General features: G+C 45.7%; 1 protein-coding gene across 1 annotated transcript in view; it reads left to right on the top strand.

Annotated features, from left to right (window-relative positions):
- The window catches only part of LTA4H (leukotriene A4 hydrolase), a 326,790-nt gene that overhangs the window by 111,312 nt on the left and 194,350 nt on the right, over positions 1-21,128 (top strand). The window contains exons 4-5 of the mRNA XM_069229606.1: positions 8,324-8,392; positions 18,299-18,403. Of these exons, the coding sequence (XP_069085707.1) occupies positions 8,324-8,392; positions 18,299-18,403 (174 nt within the window). The remainder of the gene's footprint in view (positions 1-8,323; positions 8,393-18,298; positions 18,404-21,128) is intronic.

Below are 21,128 nucleotides of genomic sequence, written 5' to 3'. Positions count from 1 at the left end.
TGCAATTACGAACTCCACAGCTTCATAATGGCTTTACTGAATACTGGGGAGTTTGGTACCAAACTTATCAGCACAATAAACCCACAATGATGCCAGTGTGGGGTTAATTGAAAAATGCACACACTGCTAGTGTAGGACTGCCCGGTCTGTGCCAGCCTGCAACTTTCAGACAAGTTTCTGACCACACGGGATGAGTGCCTTTGTGCACTCTCTGGTCAGAAACAAAGCCTCTCCTGTGTGGAGGTGCTTCTCACCTCCCCCCTGCCGGAACTGTAACACCTGGCGGTGAGCCTCCAAGGCTCAAGCCTCGGATTACAGTGCCCCAGGGCACTCCAGCTACTGGAGATGACCCCCCGGGACAAAGCCCCACTTTTGCAGCATGTCCGGCAGGACAATTATCAAAAACAGGGAGGAGTGACCACTCCAGCCAGGACCACCCCTAAGATGTCCAGGGCTGAGGTGAGCCCCCCTCCCTGCAGAATCCTCCATCTTGGTTTGGAGGACAGGGAACAATAGGATTAGGATTGTACCCCCCCTGGCCCCCCCAAAGGGAGTGGGCACAAGGAGGGTGTAGCCACCCTCAGAGACAGTAGCCATTGGCTACTGCTCTCTGACCCCTGAAACACCCTTAAATCTAGGATTTAAGAGCATCCCTGAACCCAGCCACCAGATTCCAGGTGACCTACAAGAAGGACTGATTAGCTAAAACCCCCAGCGCAGAAGAAGGAAGACGACAACTGCTTTGGCCCCAGCCCTACTAGCCTGTCTCCTGCTTCAAAGAACCTACAAAAGAACAGTGAAGCGTCCAGCGGGTCCAGCGACCTCTGCCAAGCTCCAGAGGACTACCCTGCACCCAAAAGGACCAAGAACTCCAGAGGAGAGCGGCCCTGTCTAAGAAAAACCAATAACCAAGGACTCCCACCTCACTCCAAATGCATGAGTCATAACCACTCTGCACCTGACACTCACATCCCATGTCTAGGTGGCCCAACCAGCTAGAGGGAATCCTCAGGCGGTGCTGAGCAAGTGCCCATCCTGGGTTGACCTTTCCACCCCTCCACGACGACGCCTGCAGAGGGAATCCCGAAGACCCCCTGACTGCAAAGCTCCGGACGAAGATATCCGATGCCTAAAGACACACTGCACCTGCAGGCCCCAGGCCTTGGAGAAACCAACACCCGGTGCAGTCACGTCCAGCAGGCGGCCCTCCTCCGTGTCTGACCGGGGGGTGTCCAAGACACCCCCATGGACCTCGCCTGCAGCCTCTTAGTGACCCCTGGGGTCTCCTCATAGACCAGCATTGAAAACCCAACGTCCTGTTTGCACCCTGCACCCAGCCGCCTCTGTGCCGCTGAGGGTGTGTGTTTGATTTCTACTTGTGGCCCCTTCAGTGCTCTTCTAATCCCCCCTAATCTGCCCTCCGAGTAGGGGTTACTTACCTGCAGGCAGACCGGATTTCGAGTACCCACCTGTCTCGATAGGAGCCCACGTTAAAATTGCTCATCTTTGACCTCTGCACCTGGCCGGCCCCATGTTGCTGGTGGGTGTTCGGGGTTAACTTGAACCCCAACCGGTGGACTTCCTAAAACCCTAAGACTGAAACTGTAAGTGTTGTACTTACCTGTAAAACTTAACATTTCTTCCCCCAGGAAAATTGCAGTGTCCATTTTTAAAACAGATTATAGCCAATAATTCAAAAACTGTATTACTTGCCAATTTATAACAAAGTACTGTTGATACCTGTATGAAACACAAATGTGTTGAAGTACTTACCTGCAACTTGAATCTTGTGGTTCTTAAAAATAAATTAAGAAAATATATTTTTGCTAGATAAAAACCATTGCTCTGGAGTTAAGCCATTGAGTGTGTGCTTCTTCTGTTGTCTGTGTGTGTGCACTACCCTCTGATAAGCCCAACTGCTCGACCACACTACCACAAAAGAGAGCATTAGTATTATCTACTTTAGCCTCTGTTAAGGCTCCGGGGAACCCCTGGACTCGGTGCACATTATATCTCACTTTGATATAGTACATCCAGAGCCAGCTTCCTACAGCGTTAACAGAGGTAAGTAACGTGTTTGTTTGGACTTTTTTACGGTCTTCAACATTCATATTGTGGTGGCCCTCTTTTGGCCCCAGTATTTTTTTCCTGGCTTGTTGACGACTTAAATATTTTTTGGCTTTCATGTTGATTTCCTGTTTCTGGTTTCCCTTCTTTACTTGCCAACCTTTACAGATGTGCGCAGTGCATTTTTTATACTGCCTAAACTAAAAAAAAAAAAATATGGTATTATGTATGGTATGACAAGTGCATGCAGTATTTGCCTTCCAGCACTGAATATGCATGTGGCGCGAATCAATAGATGTAGAGTGTAGATTGTCTGTTTATTGGCTTTTAACCATTGACATCTGATGTTAAGTCATTACGATGAAATGGGACCTCTCAGTCTTGGCTCACTTCGTGTTAAGAAACCAGAAAGATAAGTGGACACAACATTAAATAAGAAAAAATCACCCTCCGAAGACACTTTACATCTTGGCTAACCGTGCCTTCAAATGCAGTGTCTCTGAACAGAGGAACACCTTGTGAAGTTTATTTGATGTGGCACAAGAAAATGGCAATCTATATTTCGAACTTTCAAACATGTGCTTTCAAATCTCATTTATAGACCGAAGTTAGCAATTCAGACAAGTGAATGAAATGTCCACCTGCGATGGCAGTCTGCATGACAAAATGTGAAATTTCAATAAATTGTGAACTACCTAAAATTCTTGCATCTGACATTGACCATGAATACGGCAATACACACTGCCCATTGCAACACAGAAAGATGATGGATGGAGTGCTGAAACTTTTCAAACACTCACCCCCAGTCACAGATCTGGGTTCAGTCCATTGTTCTTTTGCTCACCCTGCTACCTCAGTTTGGACACAGCTATATGCAAATCCGTCTTGACCCTGCTCCCCATGGGAACAGTCCAGCCCGAACTGTCAGTCCAGGTCCTCCCTGAACCTCAAACAGGCATCCGGGGACATGGGTAGCAAAAAACGATGGATTTAGGTTCAGATCTCTGTACTGGGGGTGTACGTTTGACATTTTACAGCATTCAGTCCATCACTTTTTGAAATACACACTGCCCATACAGGATGCCACTTTCCTTTATCACATGAAGATGCATATTATTTGCATACAAGCTGAATTAGATTACATCATGATACTTTAACTGCAGGTTCTGCTAAGTCATTAATTTCTAGATGTCCTTTATCTAATGGACAGTCTGCCTGATGAATGCACAAAAGACTTTTCCACCAGTCCTTCCGGAAACTGATAAAAACCTGGCTTTTCTTAACTTGGAGCCATCTCAACCGGGATTCAGTGAGCGTTCTGATTCCAGTCCAGCTCTTGTAGTACTGTAGAGTGTAAACTTAATATGTACCTATTGGTGTGATCAGCTAGAACTACTCTGTGCAGGCCATTGCATAATGAGATGGTACAGAGTGCAGCATCAACCAATTACTTGGCCTTTTGCTCTTGGTACAGATGCCAGCTTGTGGTTATGATTTATCCAGTGGACAGTCTAAGAATTCCGTGTATTGGGGTTAGACTGTTTAACAAGATAGTACAAACCTGGGGCTGCAGCAGGTTCATTAGAACCAGTACCAGTACTTACTACAGCTTACCTTAGTCATGAATTGAGTCGTATTCCTCTAAACACTAGTTCTGATTTTGTGAAATAGCCTAGCCTAATAACCATTACTTGGGGCAGCTGAACATAAGATGAACCAAATCTGTCAATTTCCTGCTGTGAAATATTGATTCTGGTTACTCTTTTTAACCAGTAAGGGGCGATACCCTGCTAGTGATAAAACATCCCAAATTTGTAGGAAAGATCCATTCATTATAGAAGTCAACGGAATAGTGACTCTCTGCAATGCTTAATAAAAGTAGAAGGGATCTGAATAAATGCAAAGGTGGAAATGGCCATAAATGAGAACATAGATAGTGGGATGGAGTTCACAGGTTCACCTGCGGTGTGCAGGCTGGATCCTCGTGCCCTTGGAAGTCTCATGCTTCACCTGGCCATGAGGGAACTCGGAGTCTGCTAAGGGGGCCTGGGTGTGTGGCCTGGGGCCGTAAATGAGAGGGGAGGGGGGTGGGCGAAATTTGAGTTTGAATCTGAGGGCATGGCTGCAGGAGGCAAGCATGAGTGGCTCTGGGGCCCTGGATTCTGACTGCTGATGATGCATGAAGCACTGCTAAATGTCTGATATGGGGTCATTGTTGTCTGTCTTCATCCGAGCTGTAGCGGGCATTGATGTTTAGACATGTAGATGCTGGGATGAAAATTGTACGGAATGAACACTGTTTAAATCCCCCCACACAGAGCGTTAGTGTTCATTTCTACTAAAACACTGTTTTGAGGCACGGTTCATTTGGTTGTGTACGGACTAGACTCCCTGTGCGATTTATTAAAATATCAAACAAAGCTGTGCAGATTGTGCTAGTCAGAGCAGATTTTTATTTTGTGTTTGATTGTAGTAATGAGTGTCCAGAGACAGTTGAATGAGACATAAGAAGGTTTGACATGACGTTTTGAAATAGTGTAAAATCAAAAAATGAAATTCCCTGTGCAATGAAAGATTTAACATGATGGGCATGACATTTTTACCTTCTTGGCAGTTCTAGACCCTAGCTTCTTGTTTTAGCGCTAACAGTATTTTTCGGCTCGATTTTTATTTCTTGCCTCTGGTTGGTGCAAGTTGGCTGCTCAGCAGACAGGTGGGATTCTCACGAAAACTTTTAGACAGAATGTAACTAAAACATTTTTGGCATCCTAGAAAGGGTGGTCAAGAAGAGGTTCTGCAAGTTGATTGTTTAACTTTTTCAGATCTTCAAATGCAATGCTACTAGAAAGATGGACATTTGGTCTGTGAGAACAAACAAATGAAGGCAATGTGTCATTCTAACTGATAGAAGACTGAAGGAATGGAGAAACCGTAAATTTTCAGAGAAATAGGCCGATGGTGTGTACTGCCTAGAGGATCTTTGACTATCGAGGGTAGGGAACTCCAGTTAGTAACAGCTCTGCCAACTGTGCCTGAAAGGTTTGCTTGTGATTGGACTCACCAGGGGAGAATTTTGATCCCTGAAGTGGCCAGACCCCCTTATATTTTTTGACTTGTTATGGGACCTTAGCGCAGTAGATGTGGCCCGCTTTGGTTACCTCTAGCATGTACAGCTGCTGAAAGACATGTTAAATTATTCAGAGATATGGCATCATGATGTGGTATTATGTTTGTGTTTTGTATGTGTTGGCTTTGTCTTGGCTAGGCTACAACACGTTCTTTTGTCGTTCTTTTTACTAACATGGATTTGGCTCAGATGAGAGTATGAGTATGTTTTATGGATGTCTGCTCTGTGCATCTGCCCCCCTCCACCCGTATTTGCCTGACGCCTGCAATGACAGCCTCTTTTTACTTTTCCTCCATGTACTGAGTTACACCTTTGCTTTGACTTAAGTATCCGGAAATTGACTTTTAGTATTAGGGTTTAAAATCTTGAACCGTTATAAGAAATTAATTTGTGTTGTGTACTCTGATTCATGGTTAAAGTAATTCTACTGCAAATAGCGTACTCATATTTGATTTAAATTAAAATCAATTTTCGTTATGATTAAATTGCTGGACATTAAATTTAAAACAAATGAGTAATATATTTTAAAAAATGTGTTTCGGTTATCATTGGGATTAGAATCCGGTTTTATGTAGTTCAGTTAAATCTAGGGTTAGCAGAATTAATCTAATATGATTTAAGGTAATTTAATGTAAACATACTCATATGTTTAGTGCTTCATTCGGATTACAGTGGGGCTAATATTTTGTATTGTAATTAAACAGCTCAGAAATAGAGAGGGTCGGAATTTTCTAAAATAAAAATTAAATATATTGCTTTTATGGTTGGGTATAGGTAGTATTAATGCAATATAATGTAAACAGAATTCAAAATAAACTTTAGTAGTATTGCTGAGGTTTAGAGTTGGGGCTAGTTAACAAAGTGAAGACAAAGTAAAAGCTATTTCAGACTTATGGTTAGTTGGAGAAGTAGAGTTAAGGGAAGTAAAGATGGTAGTCCTAAAGGCTTACAACCTTTGTATGAATTGTATTTAATCTCCAGAATTGTGCAGTGATGTGCCATAGGAATATCCTGTATCTACTGCTTCTTTCTAAAATGGCGTGGGATTCACACCCTCTGAAAGATCTCACCATATCATCTTTGTTCATTCCGTTGTACGTTTCAGTATCTGTGTTTTTAGAAAAGGTTGAGGCCTACGTGGCCTTGCACAATGGCTTATTATATTCCATTGGCGGCTATCTGTCTTCACCTGCAGTGACCTCCATCTACTTGCCTAGTATTTTTTCTACTTAATTACGTTTCCAGGGCCTTTCCATTTTTGTGAAACTAGGAATGTTTTATGACAATCTGAGGAATGTCGGTTGCTTTCAAGTATTTTACTCGGGGCTTCGAAAGTTAATTCATAATTTTGATATGCTGAATGTTGTTTTTCAACTTCTTTCCACTGCCTCATGCCTCAATATCACAAGCATAGGGATAGCCAAAAGGTCTCACCTTTGGGACCTTATAAGTGTTTAACTATGCAGCACATTATCCTGGGTGCTGTGATGGTTGAGATTGAAGCTGTGCAGTTGCTACAAACAAAACTAAAAAAATGCCAATTGTCCTAGAGAGAGGATGTGGCATAACATTTAGACCTGCCGACTTTGGAACTGGGAAGCCAGGTTCGAGTCTCGGTGTCTGCTCTCCCGGTGTGATTTAAAAAAAAAAAAAAAAAAAATAGAAACGTAATTTTCAATTCAAAGAGCAGTTAATTGAAAATGTACAATAATATGAAACATGAAGCATGGCGTAGTTTTTGGAAAATGTACAATAATATGAAACATGAAGCATAGCACCAAGCCTCGTGGGCCCCAAAAACATATCGGGAATTAAAGTTTGTTTACAGACGCATGCATAGCTACATTCTGGTTGGCAAATGACATCAGCTCAGTGCGTTTCCCCGAACACACACCAAGTGCCCTGGCAAATGGCGTCAGCTGAGGGCGTTTCCCTGGACACAAACCAAATGCCCAGAAACTAACCATTGCGAAACGGAGCAGAACACTAGCAAGAAGCTACCAAAACAAGATGAGGCAAAAGAAAAAAGTAGTGCGCTGACACTAACCTATATGCGCTGTTGAGCAATAATCTATGTAACAGGGTCAGTCTCTAGGACGGGAACAAAACAGCCAAAAGGCAGGACAATGGTAAAGCATTTACCAAGGAAATAAAAGGAATTTTGTAAGGCAAGACAAGGAACGAATAAAAGTGATGGGCGTGGTGAAAGCCCACAGAAGTAGATTACAGCATGTCGAGAGACAATGCACGTGCGGTGCCTAGGCTCGACCTAAAATGCTAGTTGTTGGAATTTTGTTTTTGAGAGAACCCAGATCCACTAAGGACCAATAAGTCTCGTTTGAGGGAGAAGAATGTTGCTATTGTGGTTATTTTTGAGTGTTGCTCTGGTGCTTCTTTTTGACAAAGTTATAATGGAACATTTGCTAAAATGTTGCAAGCTCGCCAATCTTACTGTGTAAGGGAGTGGACTCCTGCATTCACTTGTGTAGTTGTTAACCAAATTCCAAAGGTTTGTTTTGCAAAACTCTCTCTCTTCTCTCTCCTCCTCCTCGCTCTCTCTCTCCTCACCATCTCCTCCCCTCACCATCTCCTCCCCTCTACTCACCATCTCCTCCCCTCTGTCTCTTTCCCTCTGCCCCTGCCTCTCCTTCTCTCTCCCTGTCCCTCTCCCTTTCCCTCTCTGTCTGCCTCTCCCTCTCTCTCTCTGCCTCTCCCTTTCTCTCTTCCTCTCCTCTCTCTTTCCTTTTTTTTCTCACTCTCGGTGCCCCCCAGACCCTCAACCCCCCCGCCCCCCAATGGTATTTCATGACTGGGGGTCATTCTGGTATCTTTCTTCTCAGCACACAATACAAATGCATCCCTACAGTAGGATTCCTGATGTAAGGTTGGAAGTAGGGATTGAATGAAAAACATGCATAATCTGTTCAATAAACGTGTACGTCCTATTTTATTGACATCACACTGAGAGAACAGAATTGTACAGTATTAATGAAAAGTTAACTCGCTTTGTACTTTTTTGTTTTACATTTCGTCTTTCCTCTGCCGCTTTAATTGCCATATAAATAGTTTAGTTGGTGTATTTTAAATTACATGATGCCAACGTTAAATTGGAATTTTTTGTATTCTCAGGCTACCCATTGCAGAACTATTATCCCTTGTCAAGACACACCTTCAGCAAAACTTACTTACTATGCTCAGGTAAATGATACTATGAGGTATGGGGCATTTATTTTCTATACATTTGTATTCCCAGTTAATAGCTTCACCATGCTGTACGGTATTTAAGGATGAATGTGCAAGAACTAATACAGCGTGACCTTTGCAATGAGCATAATCCGTTTCTGAGACCAAAACATTCAAAATATGTCATTATTTGCACCTTGGGTGGTCCGTTAAAGGAAGGCAGCAGTGTAAAGCCAGAGTAGATCATGATCTCAAATTTACATCCAAGTATTGAGACGTGTTATTTATACAAGACAGAAATCTGCTGTCCTGGGGCGATCTAGAAGCAGTTAAGGGAGGAAATCGGGAGGAGGTGGGGCTGTAACACTATTCTATACCAGGGTTTTCATGTAGTGCTGAATGCTCTATTTACACTGCACATGTATCTGTTTGTATTGTGGTGTTTTGTCCCACAAAGTCTTTGATTTGGTCTTTTCACCTTCACGTAAACTATTGTGTGCTTTTTTCATATCCCTCCGTCAGAGATGGAAATAAGTTCAGGGGTCTATTCATCACCAGTGAACAAGTCTTGTGGCGTGTTTATGTTTTCATGGTGCTCATGATGTCTTATGTCTTAGCTAATGAAGTCCTCAGACACTTCTCTGCCCCTGAACACTAAGGGACTCATTACGACTTTGGCGGGTGGAAAAGGCGGCTTGCCAAACTCCAGCGGTCAGGAGACCGCCAGTGCGGACTCCTTCCTGCTGGCCCGATCACAGCTTCCGACCGATAGCCCAGCGGGAAACACACAACAACATTGACACTAGCTTGTAATGCGGCCGGTGGCAATGCTGTTGTGTGTCGGGTGCACCTGCACCCGTCGCGCAAATCACTGTCTGCTAAGCAGCTGAATATCTTCTTGTTTGTCTCTAAAGCACAGACTCCTGACTTTGAGCAGTGCTAAATAGAAAGGTGAAATGAATAAATAAGTTGAAGCATGTGTGGCTGTAGATAACCATGCTTAGCATAATCCTTCCATCTAGTGTTTGGCTCAGATGTGTGCAAGTTGTTTTTCATCAAAGAAACTCTTTTGAGTCGCAAGGTAGAATGACTCCTCCCCTTGCTGGTTATGAGCATGGTCTTTGATCCCATTGTTAAATTATTTATTCTGCCGTCTGGTTTGGATGTGTGCTCTTCTGCTCTGGTTTGACACAGTCGCCGCTTACTCTTTTCCAAGCTCTACTGTCAGTATTGTTGTCGATTGCAGCATTTCTCAGTCTCCTTGTCCCTTTATTGACGTTGACTTTGTTGGGGCTACTCCACCACTGCCCCGGTAGTCCTTTACTGTACGGGGTGGATTTCATACCTTTGACATTCCCTCCACAGCATGTCCAATCAGTGGTGGAACAGGCGCACTTCTGCATCTGTCCTCGCCGCCACTCCAATTATCCACGCACCGTTCTCCACCAGGTATTTAACTTGTACCTCTCCCATAAACACATGGAGGTTACCGGCCAGGCCTGAAAGTCCTTTGGGTCGAAGAAGATGCTGCATGACTGTCGAGCTTGACTCCTCGAAGTCCCGCTGCAGCGTAAAAGCTACTCCAGACCTCTTTGGACCCAGGGACCATGAAGAGAAGGCACAGGCCCATTTGTCGGCTGCTGATTAAGGCATCTTCTCCCCCAAGGGTAGCTCTGAACTGGAGATGCAGGATCTCACACCAGGTCAAGCCGTGAGTGCTGAGTTTCCTCCACCCTGACCCCAGCAGACCACCACAAAGGGTCGCCTACCTACCTCAGACTGGTCAAAGACTATTGTTGGGTCACCACTGTTTCCGGGCCCTGGTCGGCACTGATTGGCTACATCAGACACACCTAGCCTCAACGCAGAAAAAACAGCAATGACCGCACGCTCCCAAACAGACTCCTCCTCCATCGGATTAGAGACTATATTCAGAGCCACGTTCCTCAGCCTCGAAACACTGATGCACCTCGGTGCTAAAAATTCCAGCTCTGGACCCGAAATCCTCTGCACTGAAAATACTACGCGTGGAAAACTTACTTCGATGTCCGAGCCAAATTTCTACCCCTTTGGCAAGCATGCACATGGTTCTGGGCCTGTGAAACCGGCTCTTCAACAGCTGCAAGAGGAGATAAACTCCAGACTGAAACACATCATGATACACCTTGGCACTGGTCGTATCATTAACAGACCACTTCATTCCGGTGCACAGCCAGCTAAAAGGCAATTATCATTTAAATAAGCTTTGGAAGTCCCAACACCACCAAAACAGAAAGAAGGTGAAAAAAGCTGCCATTAGCGCATGCTGTGCACCACACATAGTCGCTTCCACCTTCACCTATAGAACCCACAATATACTCTCCAGAGGGTTCCACCAACTGTTAACCAGGGGGTCAAGGGGAGGGAAGAGGTTGAGTTTTTCATCATACCACACGATGACCTGCCGGACATCTATGATCCAGACCCTCCGGACAATACAGACCCCGATCTGTATCCCACTAACCCTCTCCCCCAGACAACACTACCGCCTACGACGACCTGATAGGCAGAGCGGACTCCTCACTCAAAGTCCAGCTGCACACAGCCTTTAGAGGGCGATCTCTTATTTGAGACTCTCTCCTCCAGCCAGTGCTCTGCACAATACCTGCTGATGCTGAAAGACTTGCTGAGCCACACATATTCAACTACCCTGTTAGGTTGCAGGTCATCACACCCAGGGCTGACAAAAAATACAAAGCGTCACCCAGCAACCCCCACATACATAAAAAGGCAACTCCCATCCGAATCATTGGTCGTAACCACGGCACGCAAGATGGCTAACACAATCTTCTGTTGAGGCACCCCCACCAGATATAGAGAGCAAAAAATTTGATGCTGTGGTAAGAGGGTGGCTGCCCAGTCCGCCAACCACTGAAGGAGTGCTAAAGTCATTGGCCTCCTATCCTTCTACGGTTGGGCCCACTGCGATGAGATGGAGGAGATCGTCCAACATCTCCCAGAAGAACACAAGAGGCGGCATGCCAGATTACTTCAGAAGGTAAGTTAATTTCAAACACCACTATTCGCTGCACCCTCGATGCTCCAGCTACAGCCGCTAGAGGCATGCATTCTAGTGTCCTCCTTCAGAGACATGCCCGGCTTCGAGTATCAGGTTCTAAACCTGAGGTCCAGTAAAAGCTTTTGCTTCTTCCCTTCAACGGGAACACCTTTTTGGTCCCCAGGTGAACACCCTCCTGGAAGAAATAAAGAAAGATAATAAGACAGCCAAGGCCATGGGGGGGGTTGCAGACACCATCGCAAAGTGGCTCCTTATGCTGCTCCTCTTACTATGGAGGATCTAAAACCACCCTTCCCTGAGGCATCTACCTCTGATCAGCATCCTCGGGCACAGACCAACTCGCCCAGGAGATACATCAGACTTTATTATAAGGGCAATAATTCCAATGGTAAAGGACGGTGTCACCAACCCTCCCGCCACCACCCCCAAACCTTGACTTGCCAACCATTCCTCCTGACCTTACTACACCTGTCTGGGTCGAATACAATGGTTCTTTCCCGACTGGTGGAATATCACCTGTGACCAGTGGGTGTTGGATATTAACCAAAATGCTTATTGTCTGGAGCTCACTTCCACAATTCCAAACATTCCACCTCGCAAACACAAACTCTCATCAAAACAGTTGCTCAAGGAATAAGTTGAGGCACGCCTCAGAAAAGGGGCCATAGAACCAGTGCCAGTACACCAGCAAGGCACAGTAGTCTATTGACTTTACTTTCTTAGACCTCAGACCCCTAAATGTATACATTCTTTCAGAGCACTTTCACATAGTCACTCTTCAAGATGTCATTATGTTACTGCAATAAGACACCTTCATGGCCGCATGTGACTTGGTGGACACCTATTTCCACATTCTAATTCATTCAGCACATTTTCTGATACCTTAGGTTCATAATAAACTGGCGACATTTCCAATTCAATGTGCTCCCCTTTGGGGTCACAGCTGCCCCCAGAATCTTCACCAGATATCTTGCACTAGTAGACAAAACATACATCTTTCCATATTTAGAATATTAACTCATCAAACGTGCAACTCATCAAAAGTGCTTTTAACACACTCTGGCCACAATATGCCCTCTTCATCCACTAGGCTTTACCCTCAATTCAATAAAAACCCACCTCCAACCCCTTAGAAAAACAACTCTACCTGGGAGCAATCCTCGACTCGCAACGGGGATAGCCTACCCTAATGCTGCCCGGATTCAGTCCTTCCAGGCGCTCATTTCCCAGTTGCAATCTTATCAGGAGGTAAGTGAGGACAGTCATGCGTCGGCATAGCTGTAGTACCTCATGCCGGACTCAACATATGTCTCTTGCAAGAGTGCTTTGAGCACCAATGGACTTAAGTGGAGGGTCAGTTGGAAGATCTAGTGTTGGTTGGCTGTCAAGCTTGCCACTCTGCAGTGGTGGAACACCAACAAACTACTAAAAGGGCAGCCTTTCCTAGACACAGTTCCACAGAGAACGATAACAATGGACTCCTCCCTCACATCCAAAGATGCTGGACACTCAGCGAGAGACCTCTCCATATCAATGACCGAGAATTGCTACCTGTTAACCTGGCGCTCAAAGTTTTCCTTCCCCAACTGATTGGCAAGGTAGTCCTGATCAAAACAGACAACATGACTGCCATGTATTATCTCCAAAAGCAGTGGGGCACCAGGTCCCCTCAGCTGTTTAATCTATCCCAGGCCATTTAGAGGTGGGCTCTCCAATACAACATTGACCAGTTAGCAGACTACGTCCCGGGAGCAGACAACAGCTTTGCAGGTGACCTCAGCAGAAGTCGTTTACAAGTGGGAACTCCACCCGCAAGTCCTCCTCCCATACTTCTGGCGGGGGTCACACAGAAATTTACCTTTTTGCCACAGCAGAAAGGCCAAATACCCAACCTTCGCCTCTAGGTCCCCACAGTCCAGGAGCAACTCACTATGAATGAGTTAGTCCAGGATATTTGCTTCCCACCTCTCCCACTGCTTTAGTTTGTGGATCGCAAACTTCAGCAGAAATCTTTCACCCTCATCCTAGTGGCTCCCACATGGGCGTGGCAACCATGGTTCACCACATGACTAAAACTCTCAGTAGTTCCCCTCGAGATACTGCCCAATAGGCAGACCTTCACAGGAGAGAAATCAGATACCCAGACCCCAAGGTCCTTCAACCTTGTTATCTGGCTCCTGAAGTCCTAGAATTTGGTTATTTAAAATTCCCACAACTTTGTATGGACTTTCTTAAAGAAGCACACTGGCCCACTACTCGGGCCTGTTATGCAGTGAAGGGGAAAAGATTTGTTCACTGTTGTCATTCCTAACACATTAATCCTTTAGTAGCTGAGGTGCAAGACATTGTCTGTTACTTATTTCATTTACATACCTCTGGTTAACTTTTACATCTGGAAGTCTACACCTAATATCTACAACACACTCCCTATTCAGGATTCCTGTCATTAAAAACTTTGTGGAAGGTCCTAAGTCATTCCTCCTGGTGTGCCACAAGCTCCCACGTGGAATCTCAATATTGTATTAACAAGATTAATGGCCCTCCATTTAAGCCCCTCAGCTCCTGCCTCCTCCAGTTTTTATCCTGGAAGAGAACATTCCTGGTTGCTATCATTTCACTCAGACATGTCTGTGAGCATCAGGTATTAACTTTAGAAAAACCCTTCTCCACCTATATAGAGATAGGGTGGTACCACATGCCAGTCTTAAATTTCTTCCGAATATGGTGTCTCAGTTCAAACTTAGCTTTCAAGCTGGCAGTATTTTTCCCCAACCTGAGTCAACTAGCCATTATTTTTTATATCGATACAACCTAATCATTTGGGAAAACACAGCAATTCTTTGTCGCCTTTTCAAAACCACACGAAGGAAGGGCCATTTCTAAATCGGGCATTGCATGTCTTTCCTATCCCTCCTAGAGCTTACTCCACTCACAAAAAAACGAGCTTCAATGGCCTTCCTAGGAAATATACCTATAGCTGACAGTGGCAAAGCAGCTACTTGGTATACACCGCATACATTTACAAAAAATTACAGTGTAGATGTGCTGGCCAGTCAACAAGCCAATGTTGGCCAAGCAGTTCTGTGTATACTAGTTCAAACAACTGTAGCCCCCACAAGTTAACCTCCGCTTGTGGAGGAAGACTGATTTACGTGCTAAGCATGTGAATCTACAGCCACACATGCCTTGAACAAAAAATGTTACTTACCCAGTAAGCATTTGTTAGTGGCATGTAGTGCTGTAGATTCACATGCATGCATCCTCCTCCCCATACACCTGTGTTTTGTTACAGTTACACTTATGAGTTAGCACAAATTCCTTTAGAATGGATGTAGGAAGGTAGCCTCTTTCTAGCCTTGTTACCCCCACTTTTGGCCTGTTTGTGAGTATATGTCAGGGTGTTTTCACTGTCTCACTGGGATCCTGCTAGCCAGGGCCCAGTGTTCATAGTGAAAACCCTATGTTGTCAGTGTGTTTGTTATGTGTCACTGGGATCCTGCTAGCCAGGACCCCAGTGCTCATAAGTTTATGGCCTATATGTGTTCCCTGTGTGGTGCCTAACTGTATCACTGAGGCTCTGCTAACCAGAACCTCCGTGTTTATGCTCTCTATGCTTTCTACAATTGTCACTGCAGGCTAATGACTAATTTTACCAATTCTCATTGGCACACTGGTACACCCATATAATGCCCTTGTATATGGTACTTAGGTACCCAGGGTATTGGGGTTCCAGTAGATCCCTATGGGCTGCAGCATTTCTTTTGCCACCCATAGGGAGCTCAGGCAATTCTTACACAGGCCTGCCACTGCAGCTTGAGTGAAATAACGTACACGTTATTTCACAGCCATTTTCCACTGCACATAAGTAACTTATAAGTCACCTATATGTCTAACCCTCACTTGGTGAAGGTTGGGTGCCAAGCTACTTAGTGTGTGGTCACCCTGGCACTAGCCCAGGTGCCCCCACATTGTTCAGGGCAAATTCCCCGGACTTTGTGAGTGCGGGGACTCCATTACACGCGTGCACTATACATAGGTCACTACCTATGTATAGCGTCACAATGGTAGCTCCGAACACTGCCATGTAACATGTCTAAGATCATGAAATTGTCCCCCCAATACCCTTCTGGTATTGGGGGGACAATTCCATGATCCCCTGGGTCTCTAGCACAGAACCCGGGTACTGCCAAACTGCCTTTCCGGGGTTTCCACTGCAGCTGCTGCTGCCAACGCCTCGGACAGGATTCTGCCCTCCTGGGGTCTGGGCAGCCCCGGCCCAGGAAGGCAGAACAAAGGATTTCCTCTGAGAGAGGGTGTTACACCCTCTCCCTTTGGAAATAGGTGTGAAGGGCTGGGGAGGAGTAGCCTCCCCCAGCCTCTGGAAATGCTTTGATGGGCACAGATGGTGCCCATCTCTGCATAAGCCAGTCTACACCGGTTCAGGGATCCCCCAGCCCTGCTCTGGCGCGAAACTGGACAAAGGAAAGGGACGTGACCACTCCCCTGACCAGTACCTCCCAGGGGAGGTCCCCCGAGCTCCTCCAGTGTGTCCCAGACCTCTGCCATCTTGGAAACAGAGGTGTTGGGGCACACTGGACTGCTCTGAGTGGCCAGTGTCAGCAGGTGATGTCAGAGACCCCCTCTGATAGGCTCTTACCTCTCTTGGTAGCCAAACCTCCTTTTCTGGCTATTTAGGGTCTCTCCTCTGGGGTATTCTTCAGATAACAAATGCAAGAGCTCACCAGAGTTCCTCTGCACTTCCCTCTTTGACTTCTGCCAAGGATTGAACGCTGACTGCTCCAGGACGCCAGCAAAACCGCAACAAAGTAGCAAGACGACTACCAGCAACATTGTAGCGCCTAATCCTGCCGGCTTTCTCAACTGTTTTCTGGTGGTGCATGCTCTGGGGGGGTCATCTGCTTTCACCCTGCACTGGAAGCCAAGAAGAAATCTCCCGTGGGTCGACGGAATCTTCCCCCTGCTAACGCAGGCACCAAAAGACTACATCACCGGTTCTCTGGATCCCCTCTCATCCTGACGAGCGTGGTCCCTGGAACACAGGAACTCTATCCAAGTGACTCCCACAGTCCAGTGATCCTTCAGTCCAAGTTTGGTGGAGGTAAGTCCTTGCCTCCCCACGCTAGACTGAAAACCTGTGTAGTGCGTGATTTGCAGCTGCTCCGGCTTCTGTGCACTTCTCCAAGGATTCCTTCGTGCACAGCCTAGCCTGGGTCCCCAGCACTCCATCCTGCAGTGCTCAACCTTCTGAGTTGGACTCCGACGTCGTGGGACCCTCCTTTGTGACTCTGAGCCAGCTCTGGTTCACAAACCTTCTAAGTGCCTGCTCCGGTACTTCTGCGGGTGTTGCCTGCTTCTGTGGGGGCTCTCTGAGTTGCTGAGCGCCCCCTCTGTCTCCTCCTCCAAGGGGCGACATTCTGGTCCTTCCTGGTCCCCCCCCCCCCCAACACTATCGTGACTCTTGGACTTGGTCCCCTTGCCTTGCAGGTCCTCGGGTCCAGGAATCCATCTTCAGTGCTTTGCTGGTGTTTGTGGTTCTTGCAGAATCCCCCTATCATGATCATTGTGTCCTTTTGGGGTAGTAGGTGTACTTTACTCCTACTTTTCAGGGTCTTGGGGTGGAGTATCTTGGACACCCTGACTGTTTTCTTACAGTCCCAGCGACCCTCTACAAGCTTCCATAGGTCTGGGATCCATTTGTGATTTGCATTCCACTTTTGGAGTATATGGTTTGTGTTACCCCTAGACCTATGTTCACCTATTGCATCCTATTGTAATTCTACACTGTTTGCATTACTTTTCTTACTCTTACTTACCTGTTTTGGGTTTGTGTACATATAACTTGTGTATACTACTTACCTTCTTACTGAGGGTACTCACTGAGATACTTTTGGCATATTGTCATAAAAATAAAGTACCTTTATTTTTAGTAACTCTGTGTATTGTGTTTTCTTATGATATTGTGCTATATGATATAAGTGGTATAGTAGGCGCTTTGCATGTCTCCTAGTTCAGCCTAAGCTTTGCCATAGCTACCTTCTATCAGCCTAAGCTGCTAGAAACGCCTCTATTCTACTAATAAGGGATAACTGGACCTGGCACAGGGTGTAAGTACCACAAGGTACCCACTATAAGCCAGGCCAGCCTCCTGCAATGGACTTCTAACTATTCTTCACTATTCTTCACTCTCCAATTTCATCCACCTTGTGCGAAAACAATGTAACGATGGAGTCGATGACCATGCTCATTACCAGCAAGAGAAGGAGTCACTCTACCTTGTGGCTTTAAAGACTTTCTTTGAAGAAAAAAAACAACTTTGACACCAAGCCCAACACTAGATGGCAGGCTTATGCTAAGCATGTTAATCTACAGCACTACATGCTATGAACAGATGCTTACTGGGTAGGTAATATTTTCCATATTCCTTGCGCAGGCAACAAAGTCAGACAATCTTCATTCATTTTACTGTCTTCTCTAAGGTTGGGCTTGGCAATCTTATTCTCTGTAACACCGATGTCCCATGTTTCTGTGGTTTCAGCCACATATAGGATAAACCCAGCGTGCCTAGATAAATTGGTAATTGATAGATAAACTATCTATCCATGGATTCATGCTGGTCAGAATGTTTATAAAGTATTCTGACAGCAGTGAGCTATAAGCTACCAGCTGAGAAACGCTCTAGTATTTATTTTTATGCAGTGGACGTAAATTCAACCTTTGAAGACCTCAGAGTAACAATTGCAGATAGATGGTTACTTTAAGGAACCGGGTCATATTCAAGGAAAATGTATATGCAAATCTCCGTTTAGGATCTGTGTAGATAATCTTGTTTTTTTCTCTTTTAGGTATCTGTTCCAAAAGGGCTGGTGGCTCTTATGAGTGCTATTCAAGATGGGGCAGCAGCTGATCCAACAGACGCAAATCGGACAGTTTACCGTTTTCGACAAAATGTAAGGTTTTTGAAGTTGCTAGATCCATCACAGCAATAGTTCAACTCTAGGGCATTCGAAAAATAAAAAAATGACTTCTTAATCACCACGCTACAAGTGTAATAAAGTGGAAATCACTGTTCTCCTCTTATTAGTTTAAGACTCAAATATTGCACTTTTAAAACTTCTGAAAGTATAATTTATTTCCAGTATAGTGATGCTATCAGTAGTTGTTTGAACTAGAGAACATGTGATTTAAGTATGAAAAGGGATGTGTAATATCATTGTATAATCCCTGCAAAGAGTTGTTAAATTGAAAAACAAGCAACGCTTTTGCTAATAGTTTGAGAAAGCCTTGAGGGTAGAATAAAATATTTCACAAAAGTAAATCTTTATTTATTCAAAGATGTATTTTTTTTTTTTTTTCATCATTAACAGTTGTAAGTGGGATTTTTTTTTAACATGATCTCTTGAAAAGCAAGGACCATTTTACCAACATTGTTCCAATAATTTAAATCACTCCGATGCAGAACTATCATTCCAGAGCAAGTCTGTATTGAAATAAAATCTTAAATCTGCTACAGTTACATGAAGTATGATTTCGAATTGCATCTATTCCAGATTACATATTGTAGAGGTTGAACTCAAGCAAGAGCGTGGATTTCAAAGAAAGGTTACTGCATAGGGAAGTAGTGGCTCTTGCCCTTCGGCCCAGGTGTGTGAAACTCCTAATTAAAGTATGGGCCTCAATTTGGGGCATCAACTGAGCTATTGGTTACCTCGAACACGTGCGTTGCATGTGGCTCTTCAACAGGCATCACGGTTGTGGAAACCTAGCCAATAGATTTACATGAGCAAAGGGATGGAGCAATAGCTGGCCCTCTCACAGGCAAAGACCTCCCCCGCATCACTGTCTCCCCTGCTTATGAGCGGAGATTGCGTGGGTGTCCGTGCCATAAGCGGAGGGGAATGGACATGGACAGGGCACATTTGTTTTTTTTTTTTCATAAGTTTTTTTGCTCTCCAAACCGACGCATTGATTACAAAACCTTCCCACAATGCCAGCAGCCTTGTCTAGGCCCCCTGCTGCCCCGCTTAGTGTGGGTATTAGCACTTTACTCAGCCGTACCCACCAGGCTCTGGTAGGCCCCCCATTTGCCCCAGAATCCGTCCTATTTGTGGTGGCAACCAGTTGCAATGTAAATTGTTTTCTCCAGCTTTGCTCACCAATGCATGCCCTTGCTCCAGGCCGCCAGAGGAGGTGCAGTGGAGGCTATATCTTTTGGCTAGCAGTGTGCCCATCAAACAATCCTGTCCTAACCCCCCCACCCCCTGCATCCTCCCATGTCCTCCAGGATGCCAGGTAGTGCAAGCAAAGGGTTTGCCTCCATTTGCTGCCACACCACCACAGACAGTATTCAGAGGGCCTGTGTCCGAAAGTGCTGTATAAAAAGACAGGCCCATACCACATAATAGGTCTCCTCTGTACTCCTGGCAGCATAAGCACTCAGAAGAAGGGCACAGCGGGCCTTCCAGAGACGCTCAGGTGTGACATATGCCTGATTTAGGTGCTTAGATCAAACAAGGTGGATGTGTGCCATACAGGCATCCCGCCAGTTCCCCTCCAGTGGACCCACCCACTCTTCCCACCGTTCCCTCATTGTGTCCAACCAGATAGGGGAGTGTGCGACTAGAACTTTGTATATTTGTGAGATTCCTTCTTTTCCAGAGTGGCCCATCTGCACCCAAGCCTCGAGGAGACTATAACAGGGACCTCGCCCAGGACATCTTAATGCTCAGACAGGCCGTGCCGTAGCTGTAGGTAATGGAAAAACTGGGGTTTGTGCATTCAAAACTCAGTGTGCAGCTCTTGAAAGGAGCGAATATAGTTCGTGTCCCACACATCTCCCAGGTGCCCCGGTCCCATCCATGGAAACCCTCGAGGTTTTCCACTTGTGCCAGCCATCTCCTGTTCACGGGGGAGTTTCTAGTGTACGTTTATGGTGCCAGCCCATCCAGCGCACTGCCGCCCTCCAAGCCTGGAAGACTGTCTTGGTCAGTTCGGGTAGGTGTGTGGTGAATGGCGCTCCATATAAAATATGCATTATGTTTTCGAGCCCAATCAGTGCTATTTCCCCCCTGATACGCCGAATCCTCGGTCCCCGTGTAATCAGTTGTTTACCGTCAGGAGTTGCGCCGCCCAGTAGTATAGACGAATGTCTGTCATTGCAAGTTTGCCATCGTAAGTGGCCTTAACACATTTGTCAAGTGCAATCCTGGGGGGGCCTATTAGCCCAAAGGAATTGATTTGCCATTGATGCCAGAGTGTTACACCACAACTGCAGTACCTGGAGGGGGACGTTTCGTAGTGCATAAAGCAACCTTGGGAGTGTCATCTTAAATAGGTTAAGATGACCATAAGCTTAAGGGCAGTTTGTTCCATCGGGCCATGTTCTCCCGAGCTGTGTGCAGCACAGTGTGAAGGTTCAGGCTCCACGTTAGCTCAGGCTCCCATGCCATTTGTATACCTAGGTCTAGGAAGCTATGGCAGCAAGTAGGGATCCCAGAATGCCAGGCTTCTTCCTGCCGGCCCCCCCCCCCCTCATAGGGGAACCAAGAGGGATTGGTCCCAATGCACCCTGAGGCAGGAGGCTGAGCCAAAGGTGGTAAGGATGTGAATCAACTGGGTCCCCAGCTCAGCAGGCCGCGAGAGGTACAGAAGGATGTCTTCCTCATACAAGGCAAT

Source organism: Pleurodeles waltl, chromosome 4_1 (genome assembly GCF_031143425.1).
Source record: "Pleurodeles waltl isolate 20211129_DDA chromosome 4_1, aPleWal1.hap1.20221129, whole genome shotgun sequence".
NCBI lineage: Eukaryota > Metazoa > Chordata > Amphibia > Caudata > Salamandridae > Pleurodeles > Pleurodeles waltl.
Note: the sequence above shows the minus strand (reverse complement) of the source record. Positions and strands in the feature narration are given on the sequence as shown.